At 39.0% G+C, this 24,425-nt stretch overlaps 1 protein-coding gene across 4 annotated transcripts in view; it reads left to right on the plus strand.

Moving 5' to 3' along the window:
• LOC136881943 (inositol polyphosphate 5-phosphatase K) overlaps positions 1–24,425 on the plus strand; it is a 120,148-nt gene that overhangs the window by 41,388 nt on the left and 54,335 nt on the right. For 3 of the 4 annotated variants that reach the window (XR_010861051.2, XR_010861052.2, XM_067154408.2), the window contains exon 9: positions 7,788–8,023. Coding sequence is in view for 2 of the 4 variants with exons in the window: in XM_067154408.2 (XP_067010509.1) it covers positions 7,788–8,023 (236 nt within the window). In the remaining 2 variants the exon portion in view is untranslated. Of the gene's footprint in view, positions 1–7,787; positions 8,024–19,019; positions 19,398–24,425 lie in introns of those variants that run through there. The other variant, XM_067154407.2, reaches the window with a different exon arrangement.

Here is a 24,425-nt window from a genome sequence, read left to right on the forward strand (position 1 = left end):
TCGTCGCCATAAGACCTATCTGTGTCGATGCGACGTAAAGCCCCTAGCAAAAAAAAAATGTTCTTATGGTGTTTGTAAACCCATCTTATTCTCTACTTACGGGTGAATATATTGTCAAGTTTACTGCTTCAGTTCACTCTTGCTTGCTTCATCTCACTTCAGAAACACAGTCTCTATCAGTCAAAGGCTTGCATAAGATAAAGCATGTTGCGTCTCTTCTTACCTTCCTACCTATTTCTTTTTAGTTTATGAATATTCAATGGAACAATGAAAAGGGTATTTACAGATGAGGAATGACAGAAAAGATCAGAACGAATGAAAAGCTACTGGGCGGTTCAGAAAGAAAATATATTGAAGGCCAGAAAATGATTGACTGAAGTGGTCCGGTGAGGCTGTAAAAAGCGGACGAAGAAGAAGGAAAAAACTTGCTTAATTCAAACCTGAAAGGTCAGGAGAATATGAGGGGGCATTAAAAAATAATCAGAATTTTTTTTGAAAATGAAAACCTACAACCTGTGTTCCAGTCATTGACCGTGTCAGGGATGTAATGAATGAATCATATATAGGCTATTAGTACGATGGGGTGATTTAGTAATGACTGATAGATGCTATGAAATGAGAATGGAGAGTGTTGCTGGAATGAAAGATGACACGGAAAACCGGAGTACCCGGAGAAAAACCTGTCCCACCTCCGCTTTGTCCAGCACAAATCTCACTTGGAGTGACCGGAATTTGAACCACGGTATCCAGCGGTGAGAGGCCGACGCGCTGCCGCCTGAGCCACGGAGGCTCCAGAATTTTTTTTATTACTGGTAAATATTGGCTGGCTTTGTTCACATTCACTTACAGATCTTCAAAGTATTCTCCCTCAGACATAATACAATGGTTCCAACTTTCAGTCCACTGTTCAAACACTCCCAAAAGCCCTTCTTGGATAGTCTGTTTATTATACACTAAACTGTAATGTTTAACTCCTGATAACTATGAAAATGATGGCCCCAAAGCTCCTGTTTCACTTTAAGAAATAGGTGGAAATCACACTGCGCAAGCTCTGGCAAATAGGGTGGGTTTGGCATCACCTCAGTGCCCAATGTGTTGATTGTTTCTTGAGTTTTGATTGTGCGATGAGCAGGCGCATTGTCCTGACGAAGGATCTGTCCATTTGAGCAAGGGTTGGCTGTTTAGCAGCAGTTTTTCTCTTGAGTGGCTGCTTTCATACTTCACAATAAAACTACCAGTAACAGTGTGTTGCTTCTTCACCACGTGATCGTATACGGTGCCTTGCTGATTTAAAAAGAAAAACTAATTGCATGACCTTTCCTGCACTGCTTCAACCTTGGCCTTCTTGGGTCTTTGACTTGAAAGAGTTTTCCATTGGGCACTTTCCTGCTTTTTCTCTTGGTCATAATGATGGAACAGGTTTTATTTCATGTGATGACTTTGGCTAAACACTCTGGTTCTTTCTGAATCCTCTCCTTTCATTGTCGACATGACATCACATAAGGCACCCACTTCGCTGCAAATTTGTGATAGCCGAGAACATTGCGTATGATGTCTTTATTTGATCCATGGGAGATACTCGTAATTACTGCAATCTGTGCATTCGATACATGACGGTCTTCTTGCACAATGATATCAGTTGTGTTGACATTAACGTTGGTCTTTGAAGTTGAGGGCCATCCTGGGCATGGCCTCCTGTGGGTGGGGGCGGTAGAATAACACCCACAGTATCCCTTGCCTGTCGTAAGAGGCGACTAAAAGGGGCCCCAGGGGCTCTGAACTTTGGAGCGTGGGTTGGCGACCATGGGGCTCTTAGCTGAGCCCTAGCATTGCTTCCACTTACTTGTGCCAGGCTCCTCACTTTCATCTATCCTATCCGACCTAACTTAGTCAACTCTTATTCTTTTCCGACCCTGACGCTATTAGGTTTGCGAGGGCTAGGGAGTCTTTCCTTTTCACGCCCTTCGTGGCCCTTGTCTTCCTATGGCCGATATCTTCATTTTTCGAAGTGTCGGATCCCTTCCATTTTTTCCGTCTGATTAGTGTTATATAGAGGATGGTTGCCTAGTTGTACTTCCTCTTAAAACAATAATCACCACCACTCCTGGGCATGGGCCATCCTTCAAGTCAGTTTTACCCTCCCTAAATCATTAATGTCACTTAATGACCGATGTTTTTTCTATGGCTTGCTCTCTTTAGGCTTGCTGCAATGTTTCCACTGTCTGTGATGGAGTTTTGTTGAGGAGAACACAGAATCTAATTGATGCACACTGCTGCAACTTATCATCCATGCTGGATACAGTTAACATGTTTTTTCACTTTGACTCCTTCCCTCCAATTCAGCACCTTCAGTCACGTGACGCACATGGCATTGTGTCACTCAAGATTAGGCGTCTCCAATAGTGCCAACACCAAACACAAGCATGGGAACATTGAACAGCAATAAAATCATTCCAGTTATTTTTTTATGTGCCTTTGTAATTGCATGAAAGAAATTTCTTGTTTACCAATTCAGCTCAAGAACTTGCTTCAATGAAAAACATTTTGATGTAATTTAAAACATTGACCACATAATCAGACCATTTTAGAACTGTTTTTCAAACATCAAGACTTTATCTTTTTAATGTGAGATAGCCTACAGTTGTATAAAATAGCCACATAAAATGTAACATATACATGAAAACATTTGTTATCAACATGCTTAGCTTTGTCTTTTTATGGACACAAGTTTTAACAAATTCATTTGTGCTCAGATTTGGGAAGTAATTGAGTATAAGTAATCAAAATATGGTAAAGATAACTTTTTCATGTCTACTACAGCAGAACCAGTAGCTTCACGAGTTCTCTTTGACACACTTTCTTACCTCTCCAGTACTTTCAAAGACATTCCGATGATGTTCTTAAAATTAAACGCAGATATTCCTTGGAGTGTTCCTGTAGGGCGTCTTTTCAGTAAATGCAAGGATGTACTTCCCCACTTAAGATGCCAGGCATTAGCGATGAGAGCCAATTTTAAGAACCAACTGATTTATTTGCAAAGTAAATGGAAAATAATTTCAAATGCTAAACGTCATTAACTAAAATAAAAATGGTGGGAAAAGGATCGTTTAGAAAATTCCAAGGTACCATGTCTAGTCTCACCTAGAGATGACAGTCACTTAATGCCTCTGTGCTAAAAACAAAACCCACACAAAGTGAAGTATTATATTCCTTTTCCTTGCAAAATTTTGTATTATTCCAACCCCAAGCAAAAAAGAAAAAAAAGTCAGTGATTTCCTTAAGACTAATTGTAATTGTACTGATTAAAAAAAAAAAGTAAATTGTAATCGTAATTGGGTAAAATATTTTTCAAGTAACTGTACTCGAGACCAATTATTTTTTAATTTTTTTTAATTTTTATTTTTTTCCCATCAGTGATTGTACTCAACCCTTCAAGCCGGTATTTACCCTACAGCGGTAATACATTTTAGAAAAAATATCACTATTTTACATGTTGTCACAAACATTGCTATAACTTCTAAACGACTTGCCGGCCCCGTGGTGTAGGGGTAGCGTGCCTGCCTCTTACCCGGAGGCCGTGGGTTTTGATTCTCGGCCAGGTCAGGGATTTTTACCTGGACCTGAGGGCTGGTTTGAGGTCCACTCAGCGTACGTGATTAGAATTGAGGAGCTATCTGACAGTGAGATAGCGGCCCCGGTCTCGAAAGCCAAGAACAACGGCCAAGAGGATTCATCGTGCTGACCACATGACACCTCGCAATCTGCAGGTTCTATTCGGGCTGAGCAGCGGTCGCTTGGTAGGCCAAGGCCCTTCAAGGGCTGTAGTGCCATGGTTTTTTTTTTTTCTAAACGACTTGTGTGATCTTGTTCAAAATAAGTGGATACGCAGTTTGTATAATGCAGATGTTGTATCTATGTACAAAAAGGTGGCATGCAAAGTAAAAAAAATGCCTAAATACCTTCTTGTTAGAATAAAATTTTAATCAAGAGGTGTCTGTGACCACTCAGGTGAGCATTCACTTATATTACTATCATTATGTACCAAACCAAAACCAAACCCCATCGCACTACAGCCCTTGAAGGGTGTTGGCGTACCAAGCGACCGCTGCTCAGCCTGAAGGCCTTGCAGATTACGAAGTGTCATGTGGTCAGTACGACGAATCCTCTCGGCCGTTACTCTTGGCTTTCTAGACCAGGGTTGCTAACTCACCGTCAGATACTCCTCAATTCTAATCACGTAGGCTGAGTGGACCTCGAACCAGCCCTCAAGTTCAGGTAAAAATCCCTGACCTGGCCGGGAATTGAACCCGGGGCCTCCGGGTAAGAGGCAGGCACGCTACCCCTACACCATGGGGCCGGCTATCATTGTGTACATCATTTATGTATGCTATGCAAAATCATCATCACTAACACTTTCATTATCACTCGGATTATTCTCATCAATACTTTCACCTAATATGCGTTCGAGAGCTGCATTAGATAAATACAGACCATTTGAGGACGCCGCCATGTTGTTTACAACGATCACTGTTGTTGAAACAAATTCTTTTTATGCCAACATAATGCCGCATTACGGTAGAAGATACTACCCTGGATAAAATAAAACCTTGTGCTGCGAGCTGTGCTAAAAGTTCACGTTGACAACCAACAGATAGCATGCAAATGTACATCTAAAACATCGCTGGACTAGTCCGCACAGGTATACGTCAAACCACTCCTGGCTTATGTTTTGTAGGTCCGTACTTGCAAACGCCAAACCAGCTTGAGCAGTTAAGTGTCATTATGACCTACATAGGTTCATTTGACTGTTCTTACATCAAGACTTTGTCTTCAAGGTTTTAACTGTGAGATAGTTCATACTACTGCGATAAGATTTTAAGATAGACAGTGAATTAGTGTGTGTTATATTTTTCAGTGTACAGTATACTACTATCTCTTATGTGTTTTGGAATTGGTTCTTGTCCTTAAGTGTCTGAGGATGTCCTGGAAGAAGGAAAAAAAAACTGTGTCATTTGATTTTAATTGTATTTTAACAATTAAATACATTGCTTTTAGTATTGTCCACCTCCGTTGCATAACAGTTGGTGTTATTAGCTGCCGTCCTTGGGGGCCCGGGTTCGATTCCCGGTACTGCCGGAAATTTAAGAATGGCAGGAGGGCTGGTATGTGGTTGGAATGGTACATGCAGCTCACCTCCATTGGGGTTGTGCTTGAAAAGAGCTGAACCACTTTGGGCTGACGACATGAGTTTACTTTTTTTTTTTTTTAAAGTATTGATAAGTTGGATTTCTCTCAAAATATTTAAAATTTAATGCCTTCGTAATTCAATTAATGAATTAATGTCACACACTGTATTTAACCCAATCTCAAATTCAGTGTTTTCCGTACTTTATCGGTGTTCCTTGAGATGCAATGACAGCGGAATATCATGAAACAATGACAGACTGTGAAACTGTAAATGTCATTTTTGTTAAATCATATAAAACACTTCAAAAATAATAAACACACATCAGTCATACCACTACAGACATTACTAATCCTTTGCAACTTGTTTAAGAAGCTGATAATTTTGCTTTATTTCTCTGAATTTATTTTTCATTCAGTGCAAACTCCTCAAATTTATTTTTGATTGAAACAGATAATCACTTCCATTTTGTGTTCCTTGGTATTAAAGCATTGCCATTTTCTCTCAACCCTTTAAAGTGCTATCTATTTCCAGATGCATAAACACCCCTGTGCTGAGTTTGGTGACATATAATAGGTTACATTCTGTACACATACACATTTAAGTAATTCAGAAGTCTGTGCTACTGCTGAAAGCAATTTTGTATGTACAACTATACATCACATTCCTCACACATGAACTTTGATTGCTGTTGACAAAGTGGTTCATCATCAGTGCCACCACGCGGTAATGCTATTGACAAAATGGTTCATCGCTATGCGCACACCTTTTATAGTATAGAGATGTGAAGTGTGAATTAAATGGTTCTGTAGACTATCACAAGGCAGCTGGTAAGTCTACTTTCAAACAACAGAAACTCAAACAGCTGGAATGTGGAACTAAGTAGGTTCATGTATAGCGATGAGCCATTTTGTCATAAATATTACCACTTGATTGCACTCATGATGAACCGTATTGTCAGTAGCATTACCGCGGAGTAACACTAATAATAATAATAATAAAAATAATACGAAGAATAATATGTAGCCTCCAAAGAGGCCTGGTGCTGGTCGAGTTGACGCTGTACATTAAAAATTGAATAATTGAAAAAGAGGTTCAACCTATTCAATTCAATTTTTAACGTTAATACTTTCAATACGGAACAATGAAATTTTTATCTTTAAATTGACGCTGTACAGGTGACGTGCACTTCTATGAGGAGGGGCCCCTATCTGTGATGAATTGTAATGATAAAGACTGTACACACACTCGGCGCCTGAGCCAGCGGAATTAAGCAATGAAGGTTAAAATCTCCGACGTGGCCAGGAATTGAACCCGGGACCCTGTGGACCAAAGGCCAGCATGTTATCCATTTAGCCTTGGAGCTGGACAGTACTCATGATAAACCATTTTGTCATTAGCACTCTGAAGGTTAATCCGCAATTAATTATTGATATTACCAGGCGAGTTGGCAGTGCGGTTAGGGGTGCGCAACTGTGGGCTCGCATCCGGGAAATACTGGGTTCGAATCCCACTGTCGGCAGACCTGAAGATGGTTTTCCGTGGTTTCCCATTTTCACACCAGGCTGTACCTCAATTAACTCCACGGCCGCTTCCTTACCTTTCCTAGGCCTTTCCTGTCCCATCGTCGCCATAAGACCTGTCTGTGTCAGTGCGATGTAAAGCAAAAAAAGAAAATTCATCAGGTGTCCCATTTTCCCTCCTTCCAAGCCTTCAGTTACCAATCGAATGTCCCATTTCATCTGTTACCAGCTGACAGTTAACGCTATGTGGTATTCTGGATGTAGGCCTAATGGAGCATATTTTCCTGGTTACTAAAATTCAACATTCACTACCTAAGGCTATTCAAGGAACATGCGCTAGCCTTGCAACAACTACAAATCCATTTCCAGCATGTCTCTACACTACTATTCTCAGTCATCCGGGCAGCGTTACAACATCCTTTAAACATTATCGTTTGAGAACATGAGAGTTCTATTATGGTATTATTACTTGAAATTAAACACAAGTTTTTAATATTGTATTATATAGGAATGACAATGGACTGCAAGAAAAGTTTGAATTAAACATGAATTCTAATTTAAAACTTCTGAATTAACGAAGTTCTGCTGTAGTTTAGACTCACATTTCTTTTTACGGAGCTCTACACTTTTGTTATATTTACTGTATATTGCTACATCCTTTGGACACACAGTATCATTTCACTACATAATTTCCATCCCTTTCAACTGCTTTACAGCTCCTCTGAACAAGCACATATCTCCCTGCATGGTAAAAGTTTGGCCCAGCATAGAAAGAAAATGTTTTGAAAGAAAAAAATAAATGGGGATGCATTTGTTTTAGAGTGATCATCCTGTTATAGAATGTGTAAAATTTCTGCCCTAAATGCAAATATTGCAAACCTAAATGAGACCCATCAGAGTTGCTAGCATTGAATGGTTAGTCACGAAAAGCACCCTGGTATAATAAGTTGCTTTTTCCTTTTTTTTGAATTCATTATTACCTTTGTGCCTGTGGAGGTCATATGGAGATGTCTTCCTGCCCTATCATTTTCATTTGTTCAGGTGATAGCTTATGACTAATGTGTGTATTTTGCTTGCAGGATGGGTTTACTAGTCTGGACGATTATGTGTGCTACGTGTATGCCCCCCGAGCACTTGTCATGGCGACCCCCACCAGTAATTCACACCATAAGCGAGTGAACTTCCCCGACACGGCCTTAAGGGCACCAGGTCGCTACCGCCTTCTGTACTTCAGCCACAACTCGGGCAGCGTGCTTGGAATGAGTCAGCCCTTCGACGTGCTCAATAGGGACCATGGACAGATCACGCATTTCAGGTATTTCTAGCTCTTTGATTGACCTGAGAAACTTTTATTATCTATAAATAGTCATAAGAGGATATTACTGCTTACATTGCTCATTCCTGAGCTCAGGTACTGTAGAGAAAGGGACTTGAAAACTTTGTGTTTGTCATATCCATGAATTCTGACAGGTCCCAGAATGGAAAACTTCTTGTCGGCATTGCCGAAGAGAGATAGAAACCCTTAATCATGTTTTAGAATCTTGCCTTCATGGAGAGATTCCCAGAATGCCAGGCATAACGAGATTCAGTCCTTGATAGCAAATTCCCTCAGAAAGATACGTTATAAGGTCACCAAAGAGGTAGCAACCTGCCAATAACAGTAGCAATAGAATTGACATCATAGCCTACAAGGAATCAGAGGATGTGGAATATATATTAGACCCCACAGTTCATTTTGAAATCTCCCCACACCAGCCGGAAGACGTTGACAGGGAAAAGATGCTGATCTATGAACTGACCATAAATTATAAAGTTAAATCTGAATTGAAGGACATTAAAGTGATAGGATTAATGGTAGGAGCTTGAGGGAATATTCCTTGATTCATTGTGAATTTTTGGAAACAGTTTAATTTAGACGTTCCAGAACTGCAAACTGTTTCTTTATTAGCTTCTCGAAGTTCCATTTCATTGCTCAGAAATCATTGCTGCATGCTATTACTCTTGTAATTTAAGGACATTATGAGAATAATGTAATCAACAAATCTATAATTGAAAGCCGAAATTATACGTTTCATTATTTTGTTATGCTTTGTCCATTGTGGCAGCTTTCAACTGATGGGAAATTTTGTAAATATAAATATGGGCTGAATGTCGGTATTTTGAAAGTGCACTAAATTACAAAATCAGTCAGTAGGTTAGAGTTTATTGTGAATTCTGCCAGAATGCTTTATTTTATTGGCAAAAAATATTTGCTGAACAGCAAAAACGCTCTCAGATCGCAGATAGTTTTAGACTGTACCTAGACCAATTCTTCATACAGTTGCAATTTCATGACCAAGCGTTATGACTAATCTAGCAAGTGATACTTTGTTTGCCACGACTATTGTTCAGATGAGTTTTACACAGGCACATTGGTCTCATATTTAATTCTATTAACACTTGCCACTTTAACACGTTGCACCACTCCCACGTCCAGGTGGGGATACACGAGTTCCAGACAAGCTCTTAATAATAATTCCATCTGCTAACTATTGCTGGGTTGTGAGTTCCGCGTGAGAAAGTACACCGATGGCCTACGGTAAATCCCAACCTACGTAGATGAACGTCTTCAACACGCTATCAGTCGGATACCGTACTTGTATGATACCGAAGTTTATCGTAAAAATCAGATTATCATGGCTTGTCAAGAATTCCGTACATGTCATCATCATAATCGCAATCAGAATTAGTCATTATAAGCTTATATCTAGTACTTATTCTAAGTAGACATTGAAAGAATTTTAATGTTTTCACTACTCAGCTTTTATTAATAAATTGGTCTAAGTATGATTTGAAATAAAGGTAGAGTATCTTGAAAAATTATTTATACACTGTGGCTGCTTTCCTACGCAATCAGCATCTCTAAGTGCCGTAATTATATTGCATTGGAGAAAACAGGTTTAGAAAAACCTCTAACATAAAAAGGAAATGAAATCAGGCCTCATTCATCTATATCTTAATCCTGGCCTGTCGAAGAATTGTATCATAATTAAGTAGTATCCAAGGAAATTAAATGAAAAGAAAATAAATGAATCATATAATCAAGTAAAATTATTCAACATAATTAAAATAATCGGATACATCCAGATGGTTTAAGTAAAACAAGCTATATTCCCTACTATGTACAATGTTTAAATTGGGTTTCAATTGAAAATGTGAAAACGCAAAGAAGGTGGCCAATAATTAATCAATCAATTAATTCTTCTTCTTCTTCCTTCGTTATGCCCATTCATAGAGCGCGTTTGAACTTGTTAGTTGGTTTGATGGTTTGTGCCTTCTTATCCTCCCAAAATCTCTTCATGAATGCACTGTGTTGCATCTTGCGTTCTGTCGACCACTTCCTACCAGTTGTCTTTTTTGGTTTCTCCCTAAATTTATGATTAGCTACTTTGGTTCTAAAAGCTCCACGATTTTCCATGATGTCGTCTGTAATATTTATTTCTTGGAGGTCCGCCTTAGTTTCTTCTAGCCATTTTATTTTGACCTTCTTTGAGTTGATTACTTTGAATAATCTTTTAGTTAGTCTGTCGCTGTTCATTCTGTAGATATGGCCATAGAAATTAAGGCGCCTTTTCCGTACAGCATCAGTAAACCTGTCGGTGAAGGAGTAGAGGTCCGCTGTTTTCCTCTTAATCCACATTCCATTTTCTCTCGTAGGACCATAAATTTTCCTGAGAATTTTCCGCTCCTGCTTTTCAATTTCTGTAATTTTAGAGTGACCACCTAAGCATATGGTTTCTGAGGCATATAAAGCTTCGGGCAATACAACTGTCTTGTAGTGTCGTAATTTTGCATTAATTAAGATTTGGAATCTTTCCATATTAAGCTGGATTGCTCCTTAAAATTACCAAAATTCAATCGTCTGAACCTAAATTCACATGCAATAAAAGAAATGCATATCACTCGGCTGAACACTTCACATCAATGTCCACGCACAGTAGAAAAATCGTGTGAGAAAATAATGTCTGTCCATTAGGGATTTTCACTAGTTGATATTTCAAATTTTGGTATGTTTCATATTTCATACTAACTGACCTCCATATAAGCAAATCTAAGTCCACTTTAAGTCGTAAGTAATCTCAAAATAATTCCATCGTAAGGCTTATGTGGCTAAATCATTCAATTATTATTTTAATTCATGGTTGAAATTCAATTAACGTGCGTATATGACTTAATATAGCATTACCAAGTGTATTTAATTAACCTTCCAACGAATAGTACCATAGGTGGAAAAATTGACACATAGGAAGACTCTATCTTCATCTAAAATCCACATATGAAAGACTAAGTTACCAGTGATGTGTTAAACTACTCCCATAAAATCATAAGTTAAGTTGCCGTATGTGAGAATACATGAAAACAATCGTAGGTATGTCAGTGAAGGCCTAAATATTGACGTAGGTGGCCTCTCGGCTCTTCTGATGATCCTACTTACTCAATTAATTCTATATTGATGGCATCGAGATCGTATCCTAATCTGTATTATATATATATTAGGGAATAAAATAGCAATCGGAAACGGTACGTTTCATTACATATACCTTAGCATGTGCAACTTACACATACTACCATTTCTCGAAGAATACTATGACCAACTTCCTAAATAACAATAACTATCACCATCATAATATACTATCAACTCATATGCTTATTACATTCACCATTTAACACTTCAATTATCGCGTAGCATTCATAATCAAAGCACTCGTTTCATCAAATACGCAACATATGTGCCATAACCTACACATATATAAATCATTATCATTACTGTCATAGTATCAAAGAACAGCACATCGTAACCTTAAAACTGTGCCACTATATTTATTGTAAACATTCCCTAAATACGATCTTTACTCTTGTTATTTTGTTAAAGCCATCACGCATGTATATATTAGCTTCCTCTTAATACTCTAACACTTCACTGACAATGATTTAAGAAAAATATCAATCACTTCTCCAATACCATATTGACAAACTTACGAACGGCATTCACTGGTATTTTACACCTATGTCTGGGATTTATGGTAACTTCCGATGAATACCTATTTCCTTGTAAGTACGCACACACAATGTCATAATGCACATTATATATTAACCAAAAGAATAAAGTTTTCTACTTACGACACGACTCAAATGGGGACTTAACTTTGCTTATTGGGTATTGACTTCCATCTCGCTGTTAATCGTCATGGGATGGTAGGCCTCGCTCCATGGTTCGGCTTAGGTAATCGGGTCCATCTCGTCCTCACAGCTGATTACCGCCCTCCTGGGTCATCAATCTCGTGAAGCGCCACCATAGCCGGAGTAGTCTCTGCCTCAGCTTCTTAGAACATCATAGTGGTCTTCATTGCATCAAGGACAGAATAACACAAGGCATTAGTTGACTTATACATGCTGTAATCTACTTAGTAGTGCTAATGCGAAAAGTATAATGTATTTTGGTCCGTCTAATTTGCTTATAACAGTTCTAAATATCGTCTTATTCCAACTGCCTTGCTCGCCGAAACGGTGTGAATTTTACGTGCTTTTAGAATTGCACTTTATTTTCCGTTTAATTCAACTCTCTTGACGTTGTGCAGTATCGGGCAAACACAATGTTCCGAGCCCAACCGTGACGTAGTACAGATCCAACTTGACATTTCCTAACAGCTGGTCTATAATCTCACGTATATGTGTCAACCACAGCTGATGTTAAGCGGGTTATCGTAGATTAGATCTTTTCTTCAATAATTGATTAAAGAATGCGATAAGTAACTGGTTTCTTTACTCGACTCCGTCTTTTCTTCGATGCAGTGCTGGATTGAGATTTGTTCTAATGGAAGACTTTTTTTTCAATAATCGGTTTAAATAATCCGCTCTCGTCATTCTTTCGCACCGCCTTCTAAAAATGGTTCTTTTCGTGATTGCCGGTTGAATTTATTGTCTCTTCGGCTCGTACCGCTGCTAATTACTTTATTTTAATTCTTTAATGGCTGGAACGCCATTTTTGTTCCTAATACCGCAACTATAGAACAGTGAAATGGCACAACGTTGAGTGCCAAGCGACCCTACTTAGGTACGTAAGAGCACTCAATTGCATGAACTTCACGTCCCCATATTGGATCGTACGTTTGTTTGAAATCGAGAACTGTGCGAACTCATTTGGGTGTGTGTTTCAAAATTGTATAAAGCCTCTTCCTGTCATCTGTTGGCCATCTATTTAAATAAGTGCATAGTCCACCTTTCATTCGTCAATTCCGGTTTTGGCACGACCCCATGCGGGTACATCAGGAGTGTTTTGTAAACTGACGAAGTCCTTGCCTATCTCGCGGGTTGTTTGTGTAAGTGTGCAGTGTTGTTAGTTTTCTTTTATGTGTATTACTGTAGTTTGACCATGATTATCTTTAAATCTTTATGAGTAAATCGAGCATTAAAAGAGTTGGTGCAGATAGTCTGGATGATTCATTGAACAAGTCAGACAGTGATCATATCGACGAAGAATATAGTTACAGTGATTTTGAACCAAGTACAGATGATAAGAATGTACTGTAAAAAGTAGTGAGTATTCAGAAAGTGCTGAAAGTGAGTTTCAAAGTGAAAATGAGGATGGGATTTCGGTACAAGGAACAGTCGGCAACAACAACGACAACATCTGAGGACCTTGCATTGGTGCTCAGCGTGGTATTCCTATTCAAGGGGTGGTGGCACTTAACACAGCGATTGCTAATGATTCCAAAGCCCCACCTTATGGCATTTATTGTTTATTTGTTACGAATGAAGTAAGAAATTTAATGGTAGAGGAAACGTACAATATGACCATCAAGGTTTGATGACTAAGCTTTAAGAAGATCAAACCGGCTTAACAAATGAGCCGACACAACATCGGACGAAATGAGGAAATTCCTTGTTTAATGCTTGTGGATGGGTCTAGTCCAGCTGCCGTCCTTTGTATGTTACTGGAGTGATAAGACTGTTTTCTATATGAGCGTCAGGACATTAACTACTGTATAAGTGCAACCCCATACGTGTACAATTCATAATGGCCAATACGACTCCATTCAGGATTGACCAAATATAGATAATAAGTTAACCTAATTATCAGAAATATGTCCTCGTTTCAGTGATCACTTGATTGGTTAAGCCTGTGAATGTTTTGGCACCAGTAAGTTACTTGGAGCTATTAGTTTACGGCACTAGACAGCAGTCCTAGGAAGTTTGGTCTGGCACCTGACATGTTAAACACACGAGGTTAAGAGGTGTTTACTGGCTGTGCATGTGTTAAGAGGTTTCCATTACATGCTGAAATTTGTTAGCAAATGGGATTCATCACTACAACAGCTCACAAAGGAGCAGATCAGTCAAGGCTTGCATACATCGGATTTGCACAGAGTGTTCTGTCAATATTTTGCAACTATCTTGTAGGATTGGGAGAGCTGCTTGACTAAGCAGGATGTTCAGAATATATAGAGATTTGAGGATTTCCACCCAATCAATACAATTTTTAATCACTCTTAGCGATTAATTGTATTTAAAAAAATATGCAGTACATGTTTCATCATAATTATTTCGAATTCTCCGGCTCCTAGAGGGGGTCCTACTGGCTGTGTCATTACCATAGCTGCCTCTATCTCCTGGGACATCATCTGAGCCTCCCCATAGTTCTGCTCCACGCTGAACATCCTTCCTGGACAGTTCATGGTGCCATGGAGCTTACTGCGGCTGTCGAGCGCCTCGCTCTTGGTGTCATACTGGTACGGCCCATTCACCATCGCGTCGTCTGATTGTTCGGTCTCGGCATCGAATATCTGCGGCGTTCCACTGGTGCGCCGAGTCCTCTCCAGCAGCTGGACTCGGTAGTCGGTTCTCGGTTGGTGGGCACTGCCGTGCCCGCCGAATTCTCCCACAACTTCCTTGCAGGTCGAACATGACTGCGGGCTGCATCATACTTTAATCTCCTGCCCATAAAGTCCAGCATTTGGTTATTCAACTCCCTCTTCTGATATCAATCCGGTCTTGAATTGGGCCCCGATTTTTACCTCTAGTTTTCCAAACTGGGCCCGATGTTCTCCTAGAGTTTTCCAAACTGGGCCTCGATGTTCTTCTTGACTTTTCCAAACTGGGCCTCGATGTTCTCCTCGATGTTTTTAGCCAAGGAAATTAACTGTTTAAACATCATCACAGTCCTCTGGTTGTTCTTCATTTTTGATTCCAATGGATTCTAAATATCCTGTCGCACGGTCGCCAGTTAATGTATCCACAAAGACGCACACAAGATGCCGTCAGTTGGTACATTTATTTTATTCACATCTATTTACAAATTAACACACACATAACCTTAAACACTGCTGTCACAAACAAAACACTCACATCACAAATCCGCCATTTAAAAAAAAATGCCAATCGCTGCACATGGAGATTGCAACCCCAACACAGCTGAAACCCACTCTCTTTGTTTGAAACAGTTGACTGCATAAAAGCATGTCACAACACATGATCACAAGTATAACCTTGCTACACCATAACTTTACTAAACAACAACTTGTCGTAACCAACGACTCTTCAACCAATAACTCGTCAACCAATCACTCTCTAACCAGTAAGTCCCTGTCACCATCAAGATCGTCTCCTTATATATGTCCTGGCTAGGCTTCCAGAAAGATACATTCGTGAAAATTCTAGAGTGCAGAATACATAGACATAGTGTACAGAATATTCTCAGTCGTTCTCATCTACCTATTACCATTCTGAAAGTTACAGTGTGTTTCACAATTATGGATTACAAATCATACATACAGGCAAGAATAAATAATATACAGGTTCTTCCATTAATTGAACTGATATAAATGTTTATGTACAGCACATTTCACGACATAACCTCACACACAATACAATCATTCGACTGCGTAAATAATAATTGTTGTTGTTTGAGTCATCAGTCCATAGACTTGTTTAATGCAGCTTTCCATGCCACCCTATCCTGTGCTAACCTTTTCATTTCTACGTAACTACTGCATCCTACATCTGCTCTAATCTGCTTGTCATATTCAAACCTTGGTCTACCCCTACTGTTCTTACCACCTACACTTCCTTCAAAAACCAACTGCACAAACCTGGGTGTCTTAGGATGTGTCCTATCATTCTATCTCTTCTTCTTGTCAAATTTAGCCAAATTGATCTCCTCTCACCAATTCGATTCAGTATCTCTTCATTCATGATTCGATCTATCCATATCACCTGCAGCATTCTTCTGTAACACCACATTTCCAAAGCTTCTATTCTCTTTCTTTCTGAGCTAGTTATCGTCCATGTTTCACTTCCATACAATGCCACACTCCACATGAAAGTCTTCAAAACATCTTTCTAATTCCTATATCAATGTTTGAAGTGAGCAAATTTATTGTCTTAAGAAAGCTCTCCTTGCTTGTGCTAGTCTGCATTGTATGTCCTCCTTACTTCTGCCATCGTTAGTTATTTTACTACCCAAGTAACAATATTCATCTACTTCCTTTAAGACTTCATTTCCTAATCTAATATTTCCTGCATGACCTGCCTTCGTTCGACTGCACTCCATTACTTTTGTTTTGGACTTATTTATTTTCATCTTGTACTCCTTACCCAAGACTTCATCCATAGCATTCAGCAGCTTCTAATAATAGTAATAATACTAATACTTTCATGACATAACCTCTCACACAATATGATCATTCGACTACATAAATAATACTAATACTAAATGGATGTACAATACTTTTTAGCTGTACATACAAGTAATAATAATAATAATAATAATAATAATAATAATAATAATAATAATAATAATAATAATAATTTGAGCTCGACACTTGTATTATTTACCGATAGGTGAGAGAATATTGTTTTCAAGTTAATTTGTTTATCACACTTACGTCAAAAGAGCTTAGGGAAATCATATGAATGCCTTTCTTGTACAGTATGTATTTTTAGACTATATTTTCATGCCACCGCTGAACATTGGCTTTAGTTATGCCATATTTTCTTGTGGCTGCACAATTATTCTTCATTTCCGAAAGTTTCATAACCATTAAATTAAAATTGACATCATCATTTTGAAGAGAACCCATTGAAAATTTGCCGGCAATACCTGTTTCACGTTTCTGCAATACGATGATCCATCAGGAAAATATTCCTGCTGTCTATAAAACTGTTACTTTTACTAAGTGTCAGGTACAACCAGCTGCCACTAGACGCACATCTCGCTTGCCAGCTTCGGCCGAGTTCAGCAGCTAGCGATGTATAACGAAGATGCGGACGTTGAAGGTCAACGAGTTTATTGCGCCGTGGTATGGCCATTCCGCCCTTGCGTTTTTCACGCACATACCTTACAATTTCATCTTTGACTTCTTTAAAGCGTCCTTGTTGTGGGCCACTGAATGCATTTTTTGTACATTACACATTTTTAAGCTATCTTTGTCTTCACACTAACATGGAACACTGGCTGTAGTTATGCTGTATTTTCTTGCGGCTGCACAATTATTCTTCATTGCCGCGTGTTTAATAACCATTAACATAAAATTTGCATCATAATATCAACGAGAACCCGTTGAAAATATGCCGGCAGTACCTGTTCCACGTGTCTTTACAATATGACCCTCCATCACGAAAATATTCCTGTTGTGTGTAAAACTGTTAAACTTACTAAGTGTCAGGTACAGTAGACACGTTATAACTCTGCTTCTGAGTAGCTGTGGCCTTCCAAGAATTCGAAGGCTCGCATGTTCTGATGCCATTCTGCCAATTTCAGAAACATTTTTGTTGAGGCTAATACAGGGACATTTTTAATCTATTCAGCAGATTGTTGCTTGCCTGGTTGCCCCTGCTGAGAGTCTGTCTCCTGCCAAGTAGAATGTGGTTCTCTCTTCACTATTTCCCAGAATCCAGTGACGTTATGCAGAGGCACTGTACAACCAGTTGCCACGGCTAGTGATGTAGCCTATAGGCCTAACAGAGACACATACGTTGAAGGTCGAGATTTATGTGCGCACACAGGGAGTGAAGGGAAGCAGCGTGGTTCCCCTGGTAGCTGCCAGTGGTATTCTTTACTGTTAGGTTGTGAATTCAAGATGACCCTTGATTTTTCACATGAGATTCTGAGAAAAAGAATCATCGTCTTGGATTCGTAGAAATAAGGTATCTTACATCTCTGTTCTGGAGTAAAAGCTGGGTGGACTTAGGATCCTTCGTTCATAAGTTTAAAGTAACGCACATTGAAGTAGCGAGAATGATTGCTGGTAGAAATTGATGGAAACAAAGGCAGGAGGGTACTCATGATGAGAGGATAAAGGCTGTTAGAAATGAATTGTGCTTATATGACTGGCCTTGGAGGAGGTCTGGACCTAAATGATCTCTTAGGGCTAATTGCAAATAGAGAATTTTAGAGGCATTTAGTTAATTCACAGAGGCTTGCAGACTGAATGTTGAAAGGCAGAACAGTATTAAATGAAAATAAATATACGAGGGCAAGTCAGTAAGTATCTGCAATTAATTTTTATTTATTTATTACAAAAAGTGTACACACTTTTAATTAATAACATTTTTCAACATAGTCAATGCACATGGTCCAGCGTTTCACAAGCTTTCTGATACCCTCTGCAAAAAAAAAAGTTTTTGGTTGCGCAGTAAGCCACGTATGCACCGCTTCCTTCACCTGTCGATTAGAACTGAATCGATGGACTCGTAGAGCCTTTTTAAGTGGACCAAACACATGGTCACTCTTCTGTTATTCAGGATCATATCATGCACTTGTTCAATATTGGCATCATTTATGGCTGCAGATGGACGCCCGGATCTTTCCTCATCCTTCACGTTCGTGTGACCTCTTTTGAACTGTTCACTCCACTGGTAAACACTTCGTTATGGCAAAACATTGTCCCCATATTGTGCTGAAAGTCTTCTATGAATTTCCGCTCCCGGTACACCCTCAGACCACAAAAAATGGATTACAGAACGCTGTTCTTCCTCTGTACAAACAAAGAGTGGCGCGGCCACCTTTATGTAGCAACAGCGCAAGCTGTGCCGATCTGATAATGCTGAAATCTACCACAGACATAGATAACGGTGGCATCTAGCGGCTGGTGAGCACACAGCGCCATAGAGCCAATCTCAAGACAATTACAGCAAAATTGCAGATACTTATTGACTTTCCTACGTATGTGTGTGTATTTTTTTTTTTTTTTTTAATAAAGGAAACATTTTGTTGCGGTCTAGTCTGCAATGGTTCATATCTGTATTCCGAGAGTTTCTTGGTTGTATTCCAGAATCACAGCAGTCATCATCGCTGCCGGTTGGTTTATAAGATGGGTCAGCGTCAGAATCCTTAGACTCCCAAAAGTCCTGAAGCTCTTGGGGCTGGTCTAGACCTAGAACAAAGTAGTGGTTTGGTTGTCAACATGTTCATTACATAGGTACTGTACCAATGTTGTATTAGACCTCCCGCAATTCATTAAGTTCTTGTAAGAAATTCTAACTGTTTAACTTTTCATTTCAGGATCCTTTAATATGATATTTCTATTTACTTGCGACTTTCCACTCATTGTATTTTTTCCATTTTGAAATGAATTTCTAGCAGAAACTCATGTCTGGTTTCCTCTGCAGTTCTTTAGCGCTCGATGTGTATAGTATTGAAACTTGACAGTATGAGCATAGCTGGCAGAAGTGACAAGTATGACAGTCTCTCGAGCAGACAGCTGAGAGAAATTCCAGACCTTGTAATAGCTGGTTACCTTTCTCATCTTTTTGCCTTCCTCACCATGTGAGGAGGAGGGTAACCCCTTTTTCTCTCTTCCTTCCTTACCCGAACACAAGCGAGATGAATCTGCCGAATAAGCAGTAGCAACTGTGTTTTCTTTTAACACTTCTTAAAGCAATCCTACTAATCAAAAATACATGTTGTAGCATATATGAAATTCTATTGCTTACTGTGTAGTTCATTTTCTGAAGATCTTGGAGGTTTTTAAAAATATTGTTCCATGAATTTTTTGTACAATTTTTCCAACTCTGCACCAGATATGTAAACATCGTGAGTTGCATGCTCGAAATGCCCTTTTAACATATATAGCTTCATTTATACGGAAAAATCGTTAGATATCAAAGAAATGCAATTGAATATTTAAAAAAAAATTCATTCTGAATCATGTAAGTATGCTCCCTTTGTTTGTGATACCAACAGTTTACCCATTATTTTTAATTATCAGATAAAGAATTTTTTCACAAATTTGCATTCTTACTAAACACACTCAAGTAAAACAGATGCATACTCTGTTTATTTTTACATGATCGTTATGTTCGTTAATCGATTGGCGATGAGAAGAATGCAGTTGAGTCACCATACTCCTGTATTCCATGCGTGAATAAATATAAATATTTTCTTTCGAGTGTTTGAACTCTTGTTACTCCAGCTTTTGTCCAAGTCATGTCCAAATAACCTGCATGGAAAACAAAAAAACTCATTATTTGCCTCACAGCCAGACAAGCATTTGTGTTCTGTATACACCCCTCTCTGGGATTTATGTGGATATTCGCACCCTTTATATTGCCCCTTGTGTTCTGCTTTTAAATTGGTGCTGTATCCTCACAAATTTAATTTTAACTAAACCACACTAAATATTATGTAACAGAACATTTATTAATTTCATTACCCAACATAACGCGCTTTTCAGACTGCAGATTTGCTACACTTGCATTTTAAGCAGATGGAGGACTTGGCGTGATAAGCCTTCGTGTAATTTCCGTTAGTAGAGGCTGGCTTCACCAGTGCTCAAGTCTCCTGCTGTGTATGTGTTAAGAAATAATCGGTTCTACGCAGTCACAAACAAAACTTGCCCAAGAAATAGTCAGCAGAGAAGGGCAGAGGCTCAGCATAAGCGGCCAGCAAGCTAGAGGAAGCAAACTACACGTCAGATGAAAACATAGTCCCACTGCTGCGGCTACTACTAAATGCATAATCATTCAAACTGTCAGTACTTTTAAAACCATACAATAATATTTACTTAAAACAGAGGTGCCAACTATTGCAGATTGTCCATAATTATTACGGATTTGACCTCACAATTAAGACATTATGGTTAAAGGGGAAATTATTATGGAAAAGCAACATTATCACGAATAAAGGAATTCTATGGGGGGGAAAAAAAAAGGAAAGAAGGAAAAATGTCCAACCCTTTCGAGCATTACTACTCAGCCTTCTTGTTTCAATGCTTGTGAGTTGGCAGAAATACTCTTTTGATCGTCATTCCTTTTGCTCATCTTGTGAGAAAACTTCATTGGGATAAGCATGTTCCAATAAGATCAAAATTAATGCTCTGCAGGAGCTTTTTTGTACCAGTTACCATATACAGTCTAGAAACCTGCATCCATACCAACAGAAATATCAGCAAATATTAGTTGTTAGGAATGTTACCGTGTTTTAGCGGTAGGTAGAGGTGTAAGAAGGTGCGGGCGTGAATGGGTTTTCAAACTACGGAATCAAAGTTAATGTAAAATTTAACGAGGTTATATTTTCTTTTCAATATTAAGTAATAACAAAGAACAGGTACTTAGTAGCCAAAACACAATTTGAAATGTACAATTACAGGGGTTACAGAGTTTGGGCTTCGAGCCCAGAGTTCACAATTCTTGAGCAACTAGCCCAACTTTCCGATATACAAATTTTAACAAAGGGGCAGAAGACCCCAATCAAACCCTGGAGCACTTGCTCCAAATTACACAGTTAAGCCTCCTCGAGGCACACAACACTCCGTTTCCAAAAGAGCCACCCGCTCTTTAATTTAAGCCTCTCCCAGGCCACACCAAACTCCACCTTCAAGTTGTCCACAACGGACACAAACCCAGGGGTAAAATACCCAATCTACTGAGGTCTATTAAATGAAAAGCAGGTTAATTAAATGACCTCTAAAACAATTTGAGAGGAGGCGAACTTGCACTCCTAATACACTTTGATTTTAAAACCTACCTTGGCACTAGGCCGTTATTACAAGGGCTAATCCCGTACTACAGAGGTGACTTAATAGCAATTTACATTACATTACGGAAGAATAGGTTGAGAAACAATAAGTTCACCTCAAAACATTATGATTGGGAGCTCGAGAGGGTTAGCACTCTCTATCCCAGTATGTAGCTTTTCAAGAGAATAGAAGAAAAAACTAGTTACATTTTAGGAAAAGGTTACATGGTGGAACGCTTCGCACCCGCCCCGAGAGTTAAACTGCTGAGCAAGAAAAGAAAGAATTTATTAATCGGCCATTACCTTATTGTTGACCGCTGCCGAAGAAAGAGGCGGCTCCCGCCTCCTGCTAGGTACTTAACACACTGAAAGATGGAACAGAAGTGGCCCAGAGACCCAAAAATCAGCAGTTTAAATACTCTCGCGGAAGTTTCTAGGCGTTAGGGGAAAGAAAACACCCGCCCACAATGTTTTTATTGGATAGGACCCCGCAACAGATACAAGTTGGGGGAAAATACACCAGATTGGTCAGAAATTACTAAAAGAAATTCGGGATTGGATAAATCTAAAACAAGGGGAAAAAGAGGGGTAAACAGCCAACTTAAACCATAACAGAAAGAAATTTAACAAGAAACAAACTTTTGAAATAAAAATTTCTCCAACAAAATAGTTCTTTGACTCCGCACTAGGGTGCACTATTGTTGATCTTCAGTAGTGTCCTCTAGAAGAGAAAGTTCACACTTCTTACTTCACGCGAAACAAAAACACATCAAAAGTGACACAGTTCAAAAACTCAAAATTTTCCACATGGTGACATCTTCTGAGAAAGTAGAGAATTAATAGAGTAGATAAAGTTCAACCTTCCTCCAGAAGAGGAGTTTCAACTGGCGCAACTTTTAAATAAACGGTGTAGAGGTGTACCGCCCGGTACAAGGAACTATGATTCAGAACATGAGGAGGGACAAAATAAGAAATGACGAGATACGCCACCTTGTCCAAGTGAAAATTTTTTTTTTGGTGAGATCTGTGTCGAAGCCAGGCTGAAATGGTTTGGTCATCTGAAAAGAATGGACCCACAAAGAACAGCTAGAGTGTGGTTTGAGAAGGAAATCAAAGGCAAAAGATCGAGGTGGCCCAAGGAACAGATGGATCGATCAAATTAGAAATGGTTTAGCTGGACGAGGTCTGGATTTGCAGCAGGTTATGGAAGAAAACCTCTACATGGACAGAAGTAAACGGAGAGTGCTCATTCACTGCACCCGTGAAACTGGAACTGGTTCAAGATGAAGAAGAAGAGATTCCTTTTGCTACCCATAAGCGTTATGAAATTAATTGTGAATTAAAGTGCTCTTCTCTTCTCCACTATAAAACTTTTAAGTAATGTTGTATTTGCAGTATGAAGTGTACCTGACAGTAACTGGCCCTGAGAAAGAGTGTTCAGTGTTGATAAGAAAAATTAGATAGATTTCTGGCCTACATTAAGCACATCTGTACTGGAATCGCATATGGTTCAGAAGACAGAAATGTCAGCGCAGGGGGAAGGAAGCTTCAAGGAAAACATACACTGAAAAGTAGCTGCTGGGTGCAAAACAAGCTACAAAAAAGGTTTTATCACTGAATTAACAGGTAATATGCAAATGTTATTGTGTAATATGATATACTTTAGAATGGATTGCTGTTGGGAAGGGCAAAGGGAGAAGGGAGGAGCATGCTTTGGACTTGAATTACATCAATTTAAATGTAAAAAGTCCTCCTATTCAATACTTTGTAATACATTACATCTATAAAGATGATATATCTTCATTAATATAATGTATTCGTTAATTAATATAATGTAGATATATCATCTTTATAGATGTAATATATTACAACTAGCTGGTGTACCCGTGCTTCGCTATGGAATTTTAGGTCGGGTGGTGTACATGTTGTGAGCAAGATTGTATTGAATTGCATAGCTCTTAACGATACTCTAGAAATGCGACGGGCAAGTCACCACACATCTTTCTCATATAAAGACTGGGTTAGGGAATTATCGTTGCAATGGTAGACCCACTTGCCTACCATCAGTCACAATCAGGTTGGGGAGTTTTCATTATAATGGCAGACACTCACTCTCCAGAATCCTTTCTACATCAGAAAGACTATCTTAGTGGTTTTTCCCAAATGAAATGAACATAGGTCGTTACAATGACGTCAGTAGGAGTTGCGCGATTAAAACCAATGCTTTTATGTGAAATACTCGATCAAATGAAAAACCACACATTTTATCACTTTTAACGAACAGCACTACGCTGCCGATCTAACAGCCCAAAGTTCCAGAGCTGGAATGATCAAGCCGCAGACAGCCGTGATCCGTGAACACTCTTTGTTTTTGCCGACGGGGGAGGGATCGAATAGTGGGGAGTCCCAGGACAAAACTATGCCCCTTTACTAATCTGTTTCCTAGGAGTACCTGATGAGTCGGAAAATCTCAATTCACTACGCTGGCAGCAGAAAAATCTATCTGACTTGGCAAATTTTTCCTCCAAGCCAGAGGATAAACCCTTTCTTCACTGCTAATTTGGAATAAAATGAATGTAGAATTTAATAAAAGGGAAGAGGAAGAAGCTTTTCTTAAGAAACGACTCTTTTGATGGTTGAATTTTGAGTTATTTAGTGAATTGTGGTGCTATAATTTGGAATAGGCCTAAATTGTAATTCTAGACCAGGTCATACTACTACA

The sequence above is a fragment of the Anabrus simplex genome, chromosome 10 (assembly GCF_040414725.1).
Source record: "Anabrus simplex isolate iqAnaSimp1 chromosome 10, ASM4041472v1, whole genome shotgun sequence".
NCBI classification, from domain to species: domain Eukaryota; kingdom Metazoa; phylum Arthropoda; class Insecta; order Orthoptera; family Tettigoniidae; genus Anabrus; species Anabrus simplex.